Consider the following 21,633-nt stretch of genomic DNA (forward strand, 5'->3'; position numbering starts at 1 on the left):
GAAATGACTTATCTGCTAAACAGATTATTATGTAATGGTATCAAATAAACAGCCTGAGCTTCTACTAAACAATATCGCAGTGGGATTTTTCTAAAAACAGTGACGATTATTAAAATAGCCAGATAAGGATTCCCTGTTGACACCCTTGACATGTATTAATACAGATATTTTACACTAATGCAAGACATTCGTTTTGCCTGGTGGTGACATGAAGACATTATGACTAACTGAAGAACGTCAGAGGTGACCTTTGAATTCATCCATCTCCTCCAGCCCTGACTGACCCTGCTTGGAGGACATGAATGATGGGTGATCTCTGGAGATTCAATGAGCTCCACCCTACTGCCCGAGCCTACATGGGGTCACTGTGATAGTTTGTCAAATATTCAATGCTCTTGCACCCAGTTCCTATGATATATGATAAAACACAGTATTCATCAAAATAGGCCTCACCTTGGACTGCCTCTTGGTGCCTAGTTGCCAAATGAACAGCTGTCACAGATTGATGTAAAAGGGTAAAATGAATAAGAACACATCTTTACAGAATTTTACTACAGACTACGAAATGAGGATAAAGAAGTATCATAAGTGTGGCTTTGCTCAGCAGAGTGCTATTTGCATTTTCTCTAAAATACTGATCTATCTGTTAAAAATCAGGAAACGGTACAGTACGCATCACGAGATGCTGCTTACCACTGATATTAAACTTATTGGAATACTGTGACGACGGTATTCCACATTTGCGAACATGGAATCATCGATTTATATTATTCTCTTTCTTTTTATTACGGATCGAAAATAAATGTGTTCTGTTGCAGTGGATTGTCAAGATTGAACATGTTTGCATCGTTAAAAGCCTAGTCTTTCAGCAAAATGTGTAACAGTGGAGAAATGATACAATGTCTACACTGCTTTCATGAGGGCTATTAGGACTATTTCTGTTGAGGGAATATACTTTTTAGAGTAAAGATGAAACAGTACCTGGCTTTGCATTGCTGATCCTCAAACAGGAAGGATTTGTGATAGCATTCTTTTTTAGAGGCACAGGTCCCACCGTTTTGTCTGCTGTCTCCTGACCCCCTGGAGACAGAGAGGCATAAGTGAGAGACATACTGTACAAGCCATACAGATGTCTAGCAGGTCCAGCAGTTCAGGAAATGAGCAGGTTATTAGAAAGTTCCTTCTGATCCTCTGTCAGTGACTGTAAAAGATTTCCTTCTTTTGGATGAGATGCCAAACCAAGGTTCTGCTCTGCATGACTCTTTAGCAATTATCTGCTTAGTGAATATATTTCAACAGTATAATTACTATTCTATCAGGCTTGTGGTATTACAATAGAAGCTACTTGGAAACTGGACATTAAAAAATGGCATTAAGTGCAGTTCAAGGATTTAAAGCAACGAAGGCGTGATTCTAGGGCATGAACATTTACTTTCAACAAGATGTTGCCAAAAGAAGCTGTTTTATTTTTGTAGTACTAATTATAAGCTCAGGTTAGTTCAGAAATAGTTCACGTCTTGATTATTAGACACTGTGTTTGTCTTGAAGTAACAGTACAGATATTGAAAAGTCTTTCCTGGTACTTATTAGTCTTCTAAGCATTCAAAGTGGTTTTCTGTTTTGTTCCATGTCTCAATAAATTGTATACTAGTACTAGAAAATGCCACATAGCATAGTTTAGCATTACTAATTCTTCGTGCAAGTAATCCATCATCTCTTAACCCTACATCAAACTATATTAATACTGCCTTATAAATGCATCACCTTTTCTAGAAACAATCAATACTGGCCTAAGAATTGATTGGAACTCCGTGGCTAAAAAGCTAGCTAGCTCAGCACTGACCTGTCAATCTGCGAGGTCCATATTTCAGTGTAGACAACTTATCACTAAATAGAGGTTTCTCCAATCTGTCCGTTTTCTCCCTCCCTGTACTTAATCCTGATGAGACAGCAAATGAACCATGAAAAGTAAAATGAGGCCATCTGAGAATGTTGTGCTCTAAAGCTACAGTTATCCTCCACAACTCTAGTTATCCAAGTAAATTGTGAAAGTTTCCAAGAAGAAATCTAACAATTGGACAGTGTAATTGCATTTATGTTTATGACTCACATTTCATGAAAAGGCTCAGAATCTTCCAAAAGAAAACGCTTTCTGATCTACATTATCATTTGATTTGCACCAACACAGATTAGGCATCTATTACAGTTTCATTGTAAACGTTTTTTTTTTACTTGTTTTTGTTTTACTCCTGTCTTTGTAAATGTTATTACTCCTGTGTTAGTATTGTATTTATTTAGATGCTTGATTAATAGCTCTCCTCTGAAGACTCAAGACCCAACTGGGAACAGCACTACTGTAACTTACATGTTAGTGAAAAACATATGATGAAAGATAGATATATTTTCTAAGACAGTGCGTTTTATTGTCTTCTGGTGTAGTCTCTTTCAGAAATAAAACTGATAAAACAAAAAGCTACAAAAAAATTGTAGTAAACGGCTCCTGCCCAAACACTTTGACTGGTCATACACAACAATTACCCATAATTCCAGATGTTTATGGGGTAACTATAGCTACAGCTGTTTTTTATCATTTTTCACCTTTGCAATGCCCTCAATCCAAATATCACAGTGTGTGAATGAAGACTGAAGGCTAATCATACAAAGGAAAGCCACCGCCTTTTTTTTAATTAAACAGCTTTTGCAATAAAAGGCACAATATGACACTGTAGTTTTCTGGAAGCCTGCTTCTTGTTCTTGAAGACAGATAAATTGTCAACATCTTCCTTTCTCACTGGCTTTCCTGGCATTACTCCGTTTCCTAGTGTTTTTCTGACCGCTGTGACATCCAGGCTGCTTACTGACCTCTATAGGCTGGCAGACGAGGCGCAAAAGCGACCTTCCGGACTTTCCTAACAAGAGGGCCTCTCTGGGTGACCACAGGTGTATGAATTGGGCCTTCATCTCCCTCCCCATTCCGGTGCTTCAGCTTCTGTTGGCAGATTCGCTGCTGGAGGCGGTCAAGAGTGCGACCTCTGGGTGACCCTGCCTTCAGGAGCTGTCTGCGGCGGTCTTGTGTGAGCGAGGAGAGGGACAAGGCGCTATTCCTCGGATTCCATGATTCCTGTCCCAGACTTGGGCCCTGGCTGCCCTGGCTCTCCCTGGATTTCTGCGCCTGGTTCTTGTGTAAGATCTCACCGCTGTCAAGAAGTGAGACATCATACCAGGATGTAAGTAAAAGTACAGCAGCTGGGATAGCATTGACAAGCTGCATGGGTATACCGGCTTCCAAAAGCTTGGAAATATCAAACCATTAACAATTATTCATTTATTTTCATAACATTTAAGGTCCTGGGTTAGCTTAATCCATTTTTTGCTATGTGAAACATTCCACTGAGCAATGTATTGTCTGTTGATGGACCACTGGGTGGCAGTCTTGCCTCATGACCAGAATTTCCAAATCAATGTCTTTGTAAGGTGACCTTTGACTCCATGCTGTAGAAGCTCTGTCCTTTGGATAAGACGTGGAACAGTGGTCCTGACTACTGTACTTGTGTATTATAGCACCTATAGCACTGTTCATAAGAGCAAGTGTGCTAAGCCCAGTATCTAGGATACATTCCAAGTTGGGCATTTACAAGCTGGCCCCCCAAATTTAAATTTAAATAACCCCCAGCCCTCCACAGGCCTTTTGTGCCTGGGATGGACATGCCCTTAAACGTCTTGTACAATCTTGGAAAATATAGACAATATAGGCCTGTTCCAGGGTTCAAATTCAAGGTTAACCTTTGGGCATCATACCTTAAACATTAGATTTTTTACACATCCTTTTCAGTGCAGAACAGAAAAAGTATCCAAAACAATGAAAAAAATAACAAATGCTCATCATTTTCTTTCATTACAAGTCAAATTTTTTTCAGTGCTTTTCCAATATGTTTACTACTAAAAAACAAAATTCTGCAAGAGGATTAATACAGTTCCTCACAGTTTTCCTAGCTAAAAACCAGAAAACAAATATGACAAAGGAATACATTTTCCATTATTATCATAGGTTCTCTAACTCTGTCTGGTAGTTTCTTTGATCTCCACTTGATAGACATATAGACAAACAAAGGAAGAGACATCGTCTTTAGGCAGCATTAAACATCCACTAAATTTCTAATAGTCAGATTTCACTGAGTGAGCAAAACACTCAGCTAATCTATTGTAGTTTTTTTTGGACCTGACTGTGATCACTGAAAAGTCTCTATGTCTCAGCAACAGTATTGTGCACTTGACAAATTCCTTGTTTTTCCACAGTAAGGATGGAGGGTTTGTGATATTTTGGTAAGTTTGTGCTATTGTAATATTTTCCCTGTAAAAAACACAAACTCGCAATCATTTGTTCATTAACAACATTGTGCATACTGCACCATCAGAAAACGTATATAATTTACATTACGTAATTACATATTGAAGTAGAGGTTATTTTGTGACTTATGATATATAGTTTGTGTCATAACCCATTCTACTGATGCAACCGGATAAGCCTCCACCTGTCCTCTAAACTCATCTATTACCATAACAAAAAGATCAGGATGAAAATCTATCCCACCCATGTTCAGTTATCCACCTCTTATGAGATTTAGGACACGAGATGACTGTGCTCCCTGCTCAGTCATCAAGTCTTCTCTGTTGTCTCTAGTGTTCCCTGGCTCCATGCTTGCTTTGCTGTTCTCCCTCAGCTTCGACTCCTCTTTACTCGGACTACATCTCTGGATGACTCCTGTTTTTTTGCCTGCCATCCTGTGTACCAACCCTGCTTGTTTGACCATGCTTTGACTGACTTTTTTCTGCTCCGATCCCTTTCGATTTGTTATCAGATTGTGCCCTTAAGGGTGCTCCAGCTCGTTCACTTTTTAGTTGATTTTGTGCACCTTCTCCCTCTTCCTGTCTCCCCACAAAATTCAGACGCTCACTCTGTTCCGGGCTCTGCATTGGTTTCCTGAACCATCCAAGTCCGGGACCTGGAGCACTTGGTTCTGTTCCCCCTTCCCCCCCCCGACCCTTCGCCGGATCCCGCTCCGGCTTTTAACTTTGTCTTGTTCGTCTTGGATTGATCACCCGGCTCTGGACATTTGCCTCACCACGGATTTCCCTTTGGACTCCCTTTTGGACTGTTCGCCCTGGACCACACACACCCCGCCCTGTTCGTCTACCAGCCCTGTTCCTCGTCTCTTCCCTGTGTGTGTTCAATCCTTTCCGGATTGTGTCATCTGCATAGGGTCCTGAAAGACGCTTCGTATCTTCTTCACTACCACCAACTTGCTGCACCTTGCTGGGCTCGAGCCTGTGTTTGGATTCAGCCTCTGGTCTACTTACCAGGTCAGTGCACAGTTCCTGCAGTCTGTCTGTTGTGCTGCATTTTGATTTGGCTGCTAAACCTTTATGAAAGCTACTGGCAGGGCAGTATATTTTCACATTCTTGTGGTCAGTTCATCCTCATTCATATTTTTAAATACTAGTTTCACTGCTGTGAAAACATATTTAGCAGCTGGAATTAGATGATATGGGAGATCAGCATTGTCCTGCAGTTATCCATGAGGGGAATGTAGAGGTAATAGGAGAAACAGTTTCTCACTTCTCCACCTGATGTGCTCTGTAGTGGGGCTGCTGGTGCTTGACAGCTGTCTTGTGCCACTCGGATGGGTGCTGTACTTTAGTGGTGGGTGAAGTGGGTCCCTCCTACTGTATGTATAAGTACTTGGAAATTAAAATGCAAATGCAAGAAATTACTATTGTTGTTGTAAGTTTTGAAGTCTGCCATGACCTTTTCTATAAAAACAGAAAGAGAGTAGACACAGGTGCACAGCATTGTGGGAACTGGAAGAACTCATGATACGAGCAAACAGCACCAACATCTACAGCCGAGGCCAAGGAAGAAGTTCTTTACCTGAGAAAAGACCAGTCTGCTGTTTCTGGATTTGTAGCAATATCCAGGCTACTCCTTTCTGCGCCAAGATATCCATCCATCTCTGGGGAACTTTCTGAATGGAATGTAAAACAATCTTCAGCACCTCTGTTGCTGAAACCTTTTTCCAGTGTCACACAAATACAATATGCAGCATTAAAAACTGTGCTAGGGTTGTGTGAAAGTGAAATGGTGTGTTCCTAATTGGAATCCAACAGGTCTGACTAACAATTAAACAGGACTAAGAAGTACCATTAACACAAAGATAATGACACACATAAGGAATCTCATCACTGGTTAGATATCACACACAGGGATCTTCAGGTATTTCCACGTTTTCTATGTTGAAAGAGCAAGGTATTTGGTTTCATTTGGTGGTGTAAAAATGATTGAAACACAGGTCTTAGACTGTCACCACAACAGTATATCACTCCCTTAAGGTGGTCTTCATCACTTTAAACCATTGTATTTTTACCAAAATAACTATTATTCCCTTACTCTAAACTCAATTATCATTTTTCTCCTGTATACACTCACTCCTGCATTGACAAATATTATCATTATTATATTGTTCTTATTATTACTAATACTATTGTTATTATTAATAACCATGGGATACGAACTGGCAACCTTCCAGTGACAGAGCCACCACACCACCCCAATATAGCTTCATAACTTAAGATGTTACTTTATCATTTCTTGATTATTAGGAGTGCAACCGTAGTGAAGTGTTCCAGAACATGTATTTAATTGATATATTAAGAAACGATTGTATTTCAAATGCATTTATGGATCAGATCAGAATAACCTTGGAATACCTTTCTGTCTCTCCAGTTCTCTTGCTCCCATCAGTGCTCTGGGCTCCTCTGTCACCCTGTCCTGTAAACCCAGACCGTCCTCAACTAAATGGAGCTGAAAGCAGTAGAGGGAGAGGAGATCAGTTGGCTGCATCAGAAAAAAAAAAATCACACGAGGCTTTTAAGACCTCTGATATCTGTAAATAGACACACAGGGTGAACAGTAATACACTGGCTAATTGGTGAAATTGGCAGTCATTCTCACATGTATGTGATTAAAGGAATGTTTGATACAAACAGTAAAAGCCTTTCAAATAGAAGATATAGTATTTGTATTATTACAGCAGCTGTATTGCAGTAAAGTCTCCTTTTACCTTATGTATTCAAGGCATTTTGAATTTTTTAATGTGTCCAGACCCCTTGAACCAGGGTCATCCCCTCTGAAATAATGGTGAAATTTGGATTTTGAAACCCACCATCTCGGATTGCTCTGAAATGATTTATATAGTTGGAGAGAAAGAGAAGCATCCCTGTAATGTTTTTGTGTAAAAATGTGGTCTGTTCAGTTTGGTCTGTGGAAAATGTAGCTAGTTGATGGCACCGAAAATGGTTGGATTCACAAAATATTCAGTATAATTTCCAGCATCCAATTTGTACCACGCTCTTCCCTGAAAATGATTAGGACACGAGGAATACAAATAAATGGTCAAACGTCACCCATGTGACCCCCCACCCCACCCCTCACCCATCCAAATGAACATCTTGTAACATCAGTCTCTATGAAGGACAGGCAGTAGAGCTGCAGCTTGGATGATTGTGTCTTCAACCTTTCTCATTTACTCCCAGAAAAAACGTTGATGGTCTTTTTCTTTTTCTCCAGCACAGATTTATGAAAATGTTGTGAAATGTCACATTATAGAGATAATACCAATTTCTGACCATGGGGTGCCACTGTTCCTAAGTGAGAAAAGGTGAAAGATAAAAAATGTCCTCAAATGTTTTTAAAGCTTTACCTTCAAGAGATGATGACTTTGACATGTAGAGTTAAGAAGGTCAGGAATTTGATTTTGTCAGCTAGCGATGTAAAATTTGACAATTTGGGGAAAACAAACTTTTTTTCATGGCTACTCTTCTTTTTACTTTTTTTCTCTTCAGGGCATCCTCTATCACACTACGAAGAGCAGTCATAAACTTCTCTATCTCTAACTAAACAAATTATTTCTGACCAATCTAAGATGGTGGGTGTCATAGTATGTGATTTGACATGGAGTGACCCAGCACCTTGTTTTGTCTGGGGCCTGTCACATTTGTTTCTAGACTTACAGCATACTCTGGAGTACCCCAAAGAAAGAAACCAGAACAGAAGAAGAGAGAACTAGTGTTCGGCTGATTGTTGCAGAAGAATACAGACCAGCAAAGCACGATCCATATAGACTCTGAGAGCACGAGGAAAGACGGGTTCTCTGCTGTATTTAGATCACTTGGTGAATAAACACTGAGCTCACCTTGATCCTTGCTTCCTTCAGCATCTCCCATGCACATTCCACATCTAAGGGAAAATAAACACCTCTTTTAGAAAATTCCCCTCACGGCACTAAACAAAATATTTCCAACACACACATTGCATTACTCAGCCCAACGTGTTTTCCCACATCTATTTAAACCACTACCTGCTCTAGATCTGAAGGCTAAAGATTCTTCAGTCAATCTGAATATTTAGCTGTGTAATTAAATTACCAATTTAAATAAATAATTTAAATCATGGTGGATCACGATGGGAAATATAAACACACAGGAAGCAGAAGGGAGTTGTACTTGTTTTCTTACTGTGATCAAGAGAGCAGAGAGGGGAATTTCCAGGACCTCTGAGGTTTTTACAAACTGCACAAGAAAAGCCAAGTCTGCAGAGCTGCAGGGAGATGACATTTCACTAAGCATTGAAGGAGTGATGATTCGTTAAAGCACACGTGGATCTAGGAAAGAAAATTATACTTTAAAAACAGGATTCAAACTGCCCAGAAAAAAAATATGTATTTTCACATCATTTTGATTCAGGCGTGTATATAACACTCACCCTCCATTTTAGATGAGCCTGCCATATCCAAAAACCCAATCTGATTATGACGTTCTTCTGATCTTCAAGTGTTTTTTTCTAAGCCTGTATAACTAAAGAAAATAGAAAAAAAACAGCATTCTGTTGCTGTTGCAAATGGATGACAAACATTACTTGTTTGTCTTGGCTGAAAATTATATATCTTAAAACTTCAGCACAAAAACATACTTCTGCAAAACTCAAGTTTCTTATTTGACAAATTAAAGTTCCACATCGCTCTCGTCAATAAAAGAGAGGATTGCGGTGTACAAACTACACCGCTAGATGGAGTGAGAGCCCATAGCTTTTCGGCCGTTTAAAAGTTCAGTTCTTTACTGTTTCTTAAGGTACGGTTTGTGGTCGTAACAACAGCAGGCTGTAAATATTTTAGCATAGTACATAAAAAACTGAACATCAACTATCATGGCATTCAGGGTCAGACAGACCACTGGAAAAAGCTGAATAAGAGAAGCATTTTCAAAGTAATTTAATTGCTAACAAATTCTAATTAAATGCATAGAAAAAATAGATTGAAATTTCCAGTTATTTGAAAACGTTCCTAAACGGTTTACAGCGACGTTCTTTGTATATCCAAATCATTTCTGCAACCGCTCCGCAAACGTTTCTGAACAAACTAATAAAATGCTCTTTAATAAATGTCAGTCACAAACCATCGTTACCATAGTTATTATTCAAGAAAAACTACTTCCACTACTGGTTTACCATCACTCTTCGTAGAATAACCCCATTACAGTTTATTTACCTGTTAAAATGTTTCTAGCGATACCTTTCCTCTGGTAAGGCGTTTGAACTCAACAGAATCAACTGCAGAGGTAATGATAACATGTACTGTACTGCTGTGGCCCCGCCTGACTTCAGCGAGTGTAACAGCTATTGGCGCTCTAAGCAGCGCCAAAAAAAGGGCCATTTCTGTTAAAGCCTAAAGGAATGCATTGCATTCGCTCAACTATGCAAAAATGATCGAAGGACTGTAAAATTAAAAAGTAACAACGCTTTAGGAAATCTAAGGCGCTTGCAGGTCGCCTTGCTGTTGCAGTAGCTTGAATAATTGCTATTGAATAAGACCCAGTGTCCCAGTTTTTATTTGCATTGACACTACAGAAAACAAGACATGTAAATGACAAAAGAACAGTTCATCACAATCCTCTAATTCTTTTAACAGAACATATGTTCTCGTATAAAAGTTATTAAATTATTTTATCATACACAATGTCAATCTAAGCATGTCAGACTCAAGGAAATTTAATCAATCTGTTTCCTTCTATTCTTGGATATGCAACGGCAACTTTAATTGCTTTTATTTTACTATCATGTTCGGTTTAGGTGTCCAATCCGTTGAGTGCTGCATCCCAGAAAGCACCATTTCTGCAAGGTGTGTTTTATTGTTGAGGCTCTCCGGCTCTGTGCAGTTTCATGATCTCTTGTGCTGATATTCGGAATGTAGTGCTGCACGACGTCACTGTTGTACCTGCGGACATTTTTGACGCAATTGTAGCAATTTTCCAGGCGTCACATGCGGGGCGTTCTTCTAATGCCTCACCTGCTCCGCTGTCCGAATAAATCGACAGCAGAACTTTAATATTGCTACAATATTAAATTGCTACAATTGCGTCAAAAATTGCCAGCAGCCATATCACCCTGCAACTCACAACTGGCAACCCACTGAAGCTAAGCAGGTGTGAGCCTGGTCAGTACCTGGATGGGAGACCTCCTGGGAAAGACTAAGGTTGCTGCTGGAAGAGGTGTTAGTGGGGCCAGCAGGGGGCGCTCACCCTGTGGTCCATGTGGGTCCTAATGCCCCAGTATAGTGATGGGGACACTATACTGTAAACAGGCGCCGTCCTTCGGATGAGACGTAAAACCGAGGTCCTGACTCTCTGTGGTCATTAAAAATCCCAGGGCGCTTCTCGAAAAGAGTAGGGGTGTACCCCGGTGTCCTGGCCAAATTTCCAATTGGCCCTTACTAATCATGGCCTCCTAATAATCCCCCTCTATGAATTGGCTACATTACTCTGCTCTCCTCCCCACTGATAGCTGATGTGTGGTGAGCGTTCTGGCGCACTATGGCTGCCGTCGCATCATCCAGGTGGATGCTGCACATTGGTGGTGGTGGAGGGGAGTCCCCATTACCTGTAAAGTGCTTTGAGTGGAGTGTCCAGAAAAGTGCTATATAAGTGTAAGCAATTATTATTATTATTAATAGAGACCTGCTTGCAAATACAGAATTTTTAAGCACTTTCCAAATGAAACCAAGGATAAACAAAACTGCATGTTAAAAGCAATGATAAAAATGTGTTCAAGCAAATTTCTGACGGGTTTGGACAATGAATCGCACAAGCGTGACATTGTACTAGAAAAAGCTCTATCACCCTTGACAGGCAATCTGAACAGAGAGCCACCAGGTCAGACATTCAAGTGGGAGTTACCACCTAACCCTCACTAATTCCTTAATTAGCCCCATATGAGAATGTTAATTGATTACAGTATATTGCTGGTGAGAGTGGTTTGTCCAAAATCACAGATCCAACTCCCACTAGCACTGTGCATGCTATAAAAACTAACCCTTGGTTAACATGATTTTCACAAACATCACTCACCAATAACCTCATCCATTCACAATCACCATCTTGTGAGCCTAGAGGACTCTAGAAGCAGGTTGGCTGAAATTGCAGGTTTCGGTGGTGCCTGGACCAATGAGAACCTTAAGCTCCAGCCTGTTGTACAGTGTGTCAGTGCAGGTGGCACTGCAGAGGAGTTGCAGTTATTTTCAAGCAACAGAATCCTGACATTGTGAAGTCTATGTAGAACCTCAACAGGCCCAATAAGGAAGGCATTGCAGTCCTTGATCTCCGTTCACAAAGAAAGGAAAGCAAATGTTATGAATGAGATCAAGCTGTTCGACCTGTCAAACTCATTACACTTTGTTGAATACTGCACATTAATTCAAGGATCTCATCAAGCTAGACTGCAAATCGTTCAAGTGATTTAGCTTTCGCGGGTTGGTTCAATAGCTTTGTTTGACGAGTCATCTCCCTGTTTTCTGTGTTAAACACATTTGCATTTCCACTGATTCCCCGAGTTATGATGATCATTGTGCTTTATTTCCAAAAGGAAAAGTGCTGAAGAAGCTTGGAATTAGAAACATTAGAAATGTGAAATACCAGGAATATGGTATTTACAGTATTTTAAAAATTGCCTAGTTACTTCTCTGATTGGTAACACTGAACGTGCAGGTACAGTCAGAAGTTTGAATTTTTAAATAGATTGAAATATAGAAGCTGTTTATAGAAGAAGAAGAAATTATATAAAAACATAGTATGGATGACACTACATGTGCTAAAAAACACAAAATAATGTCCCCAAAGATGTGAACTCAACCAATCAGTGAACCAGCTCACCTGTTTTTAATTCCAGTGTACTTGTGTTGTCTTTGATTTTAATGGAACACACAGACATCTTAACCACACCAAATATACAGTGAATACAGTAAAAGAGGCATGCTGTGTACATTCTGTATGCTACACAAAATCACATTAAAAAGTACCCATTTATAGCCTGAATTAATGATTTGATTTTTTTGTAGGCACATCATTCACCTCCTCCTTAGCCTCTTCAAAAATAATTTAAAAAGATAAACAACTGGAGAATGCACGCTTTCTTTGGCTAAGAAAGAATCGCAACAATCATACCAAAAAACGGGAAACAAAGGTAGTGCATCAGGTAGGGCATCAGTTTCTAAATTGTTTACAAATGGGATAAAACCGAAATCTGTTATTTCAGACGTTGTTGCTATTGGAATAAGAGATACTTGCTCAGATAAGGAGGCAGAAAACAAAGTGGAGAAAAAGAAGAGTTATGAGAGAAATGTTTTTAGCTTTAGCAAGGACACCAAAAAAACATAGATACAGAATGAAGAAACAACAAAACAACCCCCCCCCCCCACACACACACACACAAAAGTGAAATGTGACTGATAAAGAAAGAGAAAGTACAGTAATCAAGGCAGAGAGAGAGAGAGAGAGAGAGAGAGAGAGAGAGAGAGAGAGCACAGTGTGTGCATGTCTTAGCCTAGGGGGAAATCTGTATTCAGAGTGAGCAGCTACTGTAGCAGCTTTCTCTAGCCCAGCTCCCTCTGGGTGATGTCACGGCCGGAGGTGGGGCCTGCCTTTATGGTTTATTTGTACAATACATCACTTCCTGACGGCTGCCATTGCCACAGAACTGCTGTTAGTGCACCAAGGAAGAAGCTGACAAAACAGCACCACACCGGGGACTTGCTCTGCAGAGCTCATGGCTCTGTCTCCTAATGGTGTGGACCAGGAACCAGCCAGCAAAAGGCTACACTCCAGGTAGGACCTGAGGGAGGGTGAGGGAGGGGGCAGGCACAGAGCCTGGTGGGGGAGAAATGAGCTGATTACAGTTAGCCGGCAAGCTGTCTGAACACAGGAGGAGTTAAGCAGGGAGTGTGTGGATTGGTGTGGTAGTACACTGAACCAATTCTTGGACACTGTTTTCTCTAAAATACCACAAGTAATGCATTCAAATGGGCTACAAAATTGCGAAAAGGGGACAACTGCTGTAGCTGGCAGGAATGTTTAAATGTTTATGAGGCTGTTAACTGGTAAATGTAGAGAAGGAGCTGGGGTTTTGTGACCAAACCACCTTAAATGCTTCAAAATATGAAGGTGGATCTATAGAGGGGACAAATCTCTGGCAATGCTGTGTGTACCTTTCACCTGTGGTAAATTTGTATTCTTTACCGCTGCACTATTTACATACTCTACGCCACCACACTTTCAGTGCCCTGCTGTGCTTCCTCTGTAGTTCCCCTCGTGCTTTACTGAGTTCACACACAGCGCAGTGTCAGGCTCGTTCAGAGAGCTATGTGCGCTTCTGCTCGTGTTTGTGCTGCCTGTGCAGCAGAATGTGTGTGTGATGTGGAATTTCCTTGAGAGGAGGTGACAGGGTTTGAAGGCAGCGTATCAAAGAAACATGACTAGTGGGAGAAGTTGCACTGCACCACACTCCCTATTGTCAGTGGGAATCTGAAGATTGCCCTACAATTTATCCAACATCTCACTGCTGCTCTTGTGGAAGTTGAGAGGTCACATACTGTACAAGAGAAAATAACTTGTTTTCTACAATCTAAGAGGTACTTTGCTGAAGCTCAGGTTTGTGCTGTTTCACCTCTGTGTGCAACTACAAGAGTTGTGTCCTCATATATAAAATTTGTGAATTTGCTGATGATCGTAAATAGAGGACAGCAGCAAGAATAGATTAATACACAGCAGCCTAAAGTATCATAATTGTTTAAATCAAAAACTTCAAGAGGTATAGAATTGAGACTCAATCATTGGCTAAATAAGTAACTAATTATGCACTGTAACAAAAACAAAATACAGTAACGATATTGGTGACCATAGACCACATTAGTGCAAAAGTTACTTTAGTAAAGATTTTTTTGGGCTTAAAATAATATTACAATTAAGATTGCACATAGCACTCAAATGTATAAATTAGAATGGTTCTAGGCACATTGACTGAATTGTTTTTTATCTGTAAATATTTACTGGGGAAGTTAGATATAAATTAACACCATTTATTACTGCTAGGTTTATGAAACAATGTCTCAATACATAAGGAGATATCAGATAACTCAAATGGAACTGTATGCAAATACTGATGTATATATAATAGTGTAATGTAAATATGCATCTATACTAGAAACTTACACTAATACCCATGTGCTGTACTTTGTTCCATGAAAACAAGCTCTGAAATGAATTTCATGATTCAAAATGAAAGTTAGAAAACAAATGGAATTTAATCCTCTGTGGTTTTGCATACACAGTCAGACGTGTATTAGTACAACATTTACAGTACTTCTTTCAAAGTGGGCTTACTTTGACAAGGGTGCAAAAATCAATTATTTTAACAATTGGCCACACGGACTCCTGAGTCTTGCAGACTGTCAGCTGATCTCTGGGTACTTTCCATTACTTGCCCTTCAAATGAGTGTTTTTGTGCACAGCTCAAAAGAATGCATAAGACTAGGTAGAAGCAAGCGATCATGAAGCGTGCTTGCTTGGTTTTGGGTAACTGATCGATCGAAGTGTCATATCTAGCAAGTTAATGAAGGACCTCCGGCAATCTGTTTCAACAATACAACCGGTAAAGCTTGTTTTGGACACCCACAACACTTTGCTCCAGCTCGGGGTAGCTGTACTAAAGAAGGTAGCAAAATGGAAGGGTGAAGACCGAGATAATTCTCAAAGGAAAACGATTGACTTAATCACAGTATGCCCACTCCTCCCCCAGCCCAGCAGCCTCCACACTCAGCTGTTTCAGGGTGCTCTGAGAGGAAAATGGGAATGCTAATGAGATGGAGGTGTGAATTGACATCCACGGGCTATTCACAGGCTACAGCTCTGAGGCTGCATGTACAGTGCTACAGTATACTCTTTTTCAGCTGTTATTTCAGTTATGCGCCACAACAAGGCTTCAAGGAGGACTGTATATCACCCCCCAGACAACTAAGAAAAGTTTAATACTGTATGTTCTTTTATAGAGCACAAACCTTGAGTTAGCCGTTTAAATTTTATTTTCTATTCTTGTACAAATCTGTAATGCCTGACTCAAAGGAGCAGTTCAAAATTGGCACGGCTCTTATCGCTACTTGTTGAAACTAACAATAGTAATAAAAAACTGTAATGTATTGTATATGACATATCGAAAGCACCAAACAGAAAAAAAACGATACACAGTAAGACACAGGAAAATTAAATATTAAACAGCATTGTGCAATGTTTTCAGACCCAATTTAAATGCATCAATAGAAACAGAATTTGTGATAGTCTTATTATCTGTGTACCACATTCACTGAGCCACACAGCAGAATTCATCCCCTATGTACAGTACGAGTCTCATTTTGGGTACACACAGGAGATCAACATTACAGAACATTGCATAGAAAATAGATTATTTGATCTTCATATAGTATATGATCTTCATATAGAGTCATATGATTAATATGATTCTTCATATAGTGTTGTTTATGGCTTGTGCACTATTGAGTACAGTGCTAATTCTCTGTACCTTGACTATCCTTCCATTGCACTGTATCTGAAATTATATAAAAATGCATATAAATTAATATAGGACTACTGTACTTGCAAACAAGAAGTGTTTGTTAGGTTTTTAGTAGCTAATTAATCTGAGGATCTCATTACGTTGTTTCGTGGAAGAGATCAGGGTATCATCTTCATCAGCATGTCTGGGTAGCTTGTTACAACCCCCACAACCCTTTGAGTAAAAAAGTGCCTCCTGTTCTGTATGAAATGCTCTTTCCTGTTGTTTTCACTTGAGTTGAGTCTGAAGCAGATCATTGGTTTGACATTGTAAATGCCTTTGTGGATTTTGAATACTTGTATCAAACTCACTCGCAGTCTTTTCCAATCCAGACTGTAAAAATCTTTTAGTCTGTAAGTGTAAGTGTAGTATATTCCCATTAATTGTTTTTTTCTCCTTATATATTGATTTATTAATCCTTTTGTGTCACTGCTTTCTATATTTGTGATTTAATGACACTTGGAATACAGTTTTCCTGTGCTTCTAGTATAGTACTTTTAAACTGTTTCCATTAATTTTCTACTGATCACATATCCACTGTGTCCCATTCTACAGTTATATCTCATTATCATTCACTTTCCTGAAATTCATAATATTTAATTTAACTGTACCTGTACAGTTTTGACAATCATGTCAAATCAAGCAATATACAGCAAATGATCACGGTTCTGTAATGGGGTATCTTTTCTCATTCTGGGCTTTTTTTTTTTAAAAAAAAGAATAATATTAGGATTCCTTCTTATAGGTCCTCTGGCAAACTGAGTATGAAAGCAATCATTAATGAACTTACATTAACATCAACATCCATTCATATCGTTTTGTCACAGACTAAATGAGGAAAGTTGATATCCTCCATTAAATCGTTTTCTTCTTTTCCACATTTATACAATACAATTATATAATATAAAATACATTACATTATGCAATATAATATTAGTACTGTATGTGGATTTGGGGATCTGTGGCATACTTGTAACTGTGCTTTTTTATAATATACAGTAGTGCTACAGTACATGTCCTTCTCTTTCATCTCTCTCTTGTTTATCCAGGACACTGTGTATCCACAAATGTTGTATCCATTTACAGTACGTCCTAATCAATTGTTAACGTGATCACCTCAATATTATGTATTTATTTTCTAATGCTCTAAGCATTATGCATAAATACTTAAATTATGTCGGTACTTTGATGTTTAATTTTTCCCTTGGGTCCTGTCTTTGACTTTGCTGCTTGTGTATCTCCCTTGACATTTTCTTTAGATTCTCTGCCATTCCATGCTATTTAAGATTTCTTGTAATTTTGTTTGTGGATAAGCCAAGACAAATGCTGCACCTCAGTTTGATGTTATCCATCTCTTCTGTTCAAACTGCCTTTGCTATGGAAATGTTTCCTGTGATTTAAAAAGCTGAAGCCTTCTACAGTGCAACATGTGCTCAAGCTCTTGTGTTGACGGCTAAACATTTGCATACAGTAGTTGTTCATCTTAGTACGGTGCAGGTAAACACAAATGATTTGTTCACAACGGATTTCCATTTATCACGGACAGAAAGTGTGCTCTTTATGCCGATGTCATTTATCCCAATATCTGCCTTTGCCTGGAGGCTGACACCTGAGCTCCAGGGACACTGCATACCTTAACTCATGATCATCGATGCATAGCTGAGGTGCAGAGTTACTGAGAACAATCACTGTTTCTGTTTTAGCACTAGCAGTACTTGAAGTTGAGACCTCAGGCCTACATTTCCAGGTCTGTAATGCAGTAACGGATTCAAACAGAGCCTATCGATATGGTGTACAGTATGTTCATTACTAAAAGGTTTTTGAAAAGCTCCACATAAAAGATGAATTCCTAACTGTGGTAGGACTTTGAATAAATGCATGCATTTGGATGATTCCTGGAAATAAAAACAGTATTTATATGGCATATTTCTCAGCTGTAAGAACTCATTTAAGATATTGATTATTACATTACTTGTTGGTCTGGAATGAGCGTGTTTGTATATGCTCAGAAAAGAGCAGCCATGTTCTGTATATGCCTGGGCTCAAAGAACTATGACCTTTCTTTTCTAAATCCCTTTTGACCGTTTCCTATAAAACTATTACCATAGAGGTGATTTTCCAGTTTAGTCCAATTTATCATCTCCACAACCTTACATTTGATAGATTTAAGATTTGTTGGTCTGTAATTACTTGTTTCAGTATTGTGATTCTATTTGTGGACATACAGTACGTGACATTAGCCATTTTCAGTCAATGAGGGGCTTTCATAAAAATAGATGTTAAATTCATATTTTCACATTAAAACACCATGACAGCTTTTTCACCTCATTAATAAACCCATTCACTGCATAAATCCCAGGTTGGCAAGTGTCTGTAGTTGACAAGGGTCACAGCACAGCTCAGTGATATTTTGAAATGAGTTTTAACTAACAGATAAGGCCCTCTTCCAGTAAACAAAATAGGCACCCACAAAAATGTATATTTTCCTGCTATGCTCTGAGTACAGTAATTCTGAAGGCCTTTTATAAACAAAATGCAGCCCTGGCCAAAGTTAAGTGTTACCATAATTGTCAAGAAAGAGATAAAAACATATATTTCCATACAGAATGTAAAAGGAGATACATTCATAGTATAGCATCAGTCATAGAAAGTAATGTACATCTGTCTGAGAAAAACACTAAGTCATCTGTCATGATTCACACTGAAATTATACATTTGGCCATCAAAACTTGATTTGAAAAAAACTGGGTGAAATGACCACACCCGATTTTGTCTCTTTTGTCTTTGTGTCAATAAATTCCAGTTGTCTCAGGCTGACTTTTAAGATGTGTTAATTTAAGGGTTTGAATTTGAAAGACAAGTCTGTATTGCAATGTAATGATACTGAGTAAATGCACATAAAATGTATTCCTGCCAGACGGATAAACATTGCTTCTGATATTTTTTGTACAGTCTAAATATTGCAGCAAGATACTTATACAGTTAGCCAATCCCTGTGGAAAAAGCACATTGAACAATGTTGTTTAACATCAATGGGTGACTTTTAATTAATGTTGTTATCTGTTTCAGTTCTCTGCCCAGATGTGCTTTTATGTGAGGCTTCTTTTGTGCTAGTGTTGCAGCATTTGTTGCTCCAGTGGTATCAAAACATGTGTGTTTGATATGGCAATTTCAATCTCATTGTGCGTAGTGTCAAAGCCAGGCAACACACACAAATTGCTACCCCCTGGCACAAGCCAGCACATGTGAGCTCTGTTTGCTTTCTGGTCCTCCGTGACCTCTCCTGCTATTGCCACCACCAACACCAGGATCTTAGTAGACATGGCAGACCTGAATGGCATTAATAATACAGATTCATAGGATTTAAATTCCATTAGATTCCATGAAGCTTTTTGCTTAGAGCTATCTATGTATCCCTTTTCTGTCTGAGGATTATGAAACTATAATGATCAATAAAGTGTTTGCCTATGGCGGTACTTGAAGCATACCATTGCATTGAATCAATCAGCGTGCTACAGTATGTTGCAGAGCCCACGGAGCAGAGAAGCACCCCTTGTCTGAGCAGAATGGAGAGGTGAGGAGACCCACTATTAATTTGTCTCGGCACCTTGTCCCCTCTTCTGCAATTTGAATGTTTACTTTAAAAAAATCTCTTCATTTAAACTAAAACTATCTCTCCAGAACCCTCTTTGTAAGATAGCTTAATTCAGTTTGTGACTTTTCTACCACAATTTATGAGTTAATTATCTTGAAATGGCAACAGGGGTTTGGCCTAGAACACAGGTTGGATTTGAGGCAAACTCCTCCCCATTTGGTTCCAGATTCAGCCGTCTTTGTCAAAATCGTAAAAAGCTTTAGCAGAAGCTGTGCTTTGGGCTGAAAGACTTAAGAGTCAATGTGTGCTTGTTGATAGAGCTGAATAACTTAGAGACAATATGACCACAGATCACTCATTCAAAACACTTAAATACTCTAAAAAGACTTTGGTATAGTACAGTATGTGGACGTAAAACTTAAAGATGTTTAAGCCTACCATTTTCCTCCACTCAATCCTTGCAACAGTGCGCAGATAATTCTTTCATATACAACTTGACATGTACTCAGACTTCATCAGATTTAAACACATCTCAGTCCCTGTCTTCCAGACTACTCACTCTGTAGTCTCATATATGCAGTTAGTCTCCTTCAAAAATCACCCCAGCCAAGCCTCAATGAGCAGGCTAATGTATTCCAGCTGTGTTGGAATGAGCTGGGCTACTCTTCAGAGGATACACAGAAAGAAAAGAGAGACAAGAAAATACTGACATACAGTAACAGAAAGATGAGGGAGATAAAACTTCGAAGAAAGTGAAAGAAAGAAAGCAGGGAGACATGGCTGGAAGTTTAAGAAGTGCAACAGACGGAGAAAGGCGGAGAGAGATTCTTGGGTCCAGGTTGTTCTGGGGCCTTGGTTTGTTGCCACGGCAACCAGACCTGCATCCCTCTAATTTACTGTGGATTAGCATTGTCTAATTACAGTCCTCTGTCTGAATGCAATTGGTGCCAACGTGACCACAGTTCTCTCATAGTTAGGAGCAAAATATTTCTAGCCTGGTATTAAGAGGAAAGTCTGAGAGAGCCTAAGGGTGAGAGTCGGGGGATTGAATAGAGGTTTTGGACTCACGACAATGGCAGAGCAGCAAGAGAGAGAGGTTGGGGGAGTGGACTGTGGATTGGTGGAACTTGGATATTTTCAGAGCAGCGACTGTGAGAGAAGGAGCCGTAGTAGTGCAAGCAAGACAGTGAAACAATAATGCCGAGGAATGGAAGATGCTGAGTTCCCGATGACCACATGTGAATCACCAAGAAACAAACCAGAGGAATGTATCTTTGTGTGACGCCGCGACACAAAAAGGAGTTTACAATTCAAGGTAAGAGAGCAAAGGATATGCACAGTAGCACAGAGAAGGGCTGATAAAGACAAAAGGGCAGGAGTGCACCTTTTCATTGTTTTTCAAGGTTAAACGTGTTTAGAAATGTTCTACTGAGCATGTCCTGGAAGAAGCACCAAATGCGAAGGTAATTATTTAAACAGCCATGGGAGCCAGAGACAAACAATCCAGACATAATCAAAGCCAGATCTTTAAGAAACGACTGAATTATAGTTTCCGATTAACAAGTTATTACCAATCAAATGAGCAAATCAGATTAAACGACGTCCTCCTTTGTAAGCGTTCTATTTTTCTTATGGTCCGGTTACTGGGCGATCCAATGAAACACACTTACAGTACAGTCATTTAGGCAGCCAACAAGTTTTATTCAAAAGGCAGAAATACACTGTCTCCTATGACCACAGGCATGTAATTATAGCCCAATTGTCTCCAAACAGTCAAATTAAAGCTGGAGCCGATACCGAAAGGAAAGAGCTGAGCCGCAGGCATTCATTCTCTTTCTAACCTCAGTCGGAGACATGTTGGGAAACTTGCCTCTGTACCCTCGTCTATCATCCTGGCAATACTGAGATGCACAGTCAAGCTCACGGGCAGTTTTCTTTTAGTGTGCTTGATGATTTCTTCGGTCAAAGATTTCAATAATATAAAGATACTATGTTAAAAGATTAATACGTCTTCAGGCTAAAGTACTGTTACTGTATTACTAAGGGCCAGAAA

At 39.4% G+C, this 21,633-nt stretch overlaps 2 protein-coding genes across 10 annotated transcripts in view; one reads left to right on the forward strand and one right to left on the reverse strand.

Moving 5' to 3' along the window:
• LOC148644040 (centrosome-associated protein 350) overlaps positions 1-21,633 on the reverse strand; it is a 73,103-nt gene that overhangs the window by 50,842 nt on the left and 628 nt on the right. For 3 of the 8 annotated variants that reach the window (XM_088615179.1, XM_088615171.1, XM_088615173.1), the window contains exons 2-8: positions 8,819-8,910; positions 8,250-8,293; positions 6,766-6,859; positions 5,930-6,023; positions 2,863-3,197; positions 1,844-1,939; positions 982-1,080 (exon numbers count right to left, since the gene is read on the reverse strand). In XM_088615179.1, coding sequence (XP_088471305.1) covers positions 982-1,080; positions 1,844-1,939; positions 2,863-3,197; positions 5,930-6,023; positions 6,766-6,859; positions 8,250-8,293; positions 8,819-8,843 — 787 coding nt within the window. In that variant the 5' untranslated portion in view covers positions 8,844-8,910. Of the gene's footprint in view, positions 1-981; positions 1,081-1,843; positions 1,940-2,862; positions 3,198-5,929; positions 6,024-6,765; positions 6,860-8,249; positions 8,294-8,571; positions 8,718-8,818; positions 8,911-9,599; positions 9,915-21,633 lie in introns of those variants that run through there. The other 5 variants (XM_088615177.1, XM_088615176.1, XM_088615174.1 and 2 more) reach the window with 5 other exon arrangements.
• The window catches only part of gpsm1b (G protein signaling modulator 1b), a 57,437-nt gene continuing 48,849 nt past the window's right edge, over positions 13,046-21,633 (forward strand). The window contains exon 1 of one of the 2 annotated variants that reach the window (XM_088615182.1): positions 13,046-13,206. In XM_088615182.1, coding sequence (XP_088471308.1) covers positions 13,148-13,206 — 59 coding nt within the window. In that variant the 5' untranslated portion in view covers positions 13,046-13,147. Of the gene's footprint in view, positions 13,207-20,720; positions 20,896-21,633 lie in introns of those variants that run through there. The other variant, XM_088615183.1, reaches the window with a different exon arrangement.

The sequence above is a fragment of the Lepisosteus platostomus genome, chromosome 21 (assembly GCF_059453375.1).
Source record: "Lepisosteus platostomus isolate fLepPlt1 chromosome 21, fLepPlt1.hap1, whole genome shotgun sequence".
Classification (NCBI taxonomy): Eukaryota; Metazoa; Chordata; class Actinopteri; order Semionotiformes; family Lepisosteidae; genus Lepisosteus; species Lepisosteus platostomus.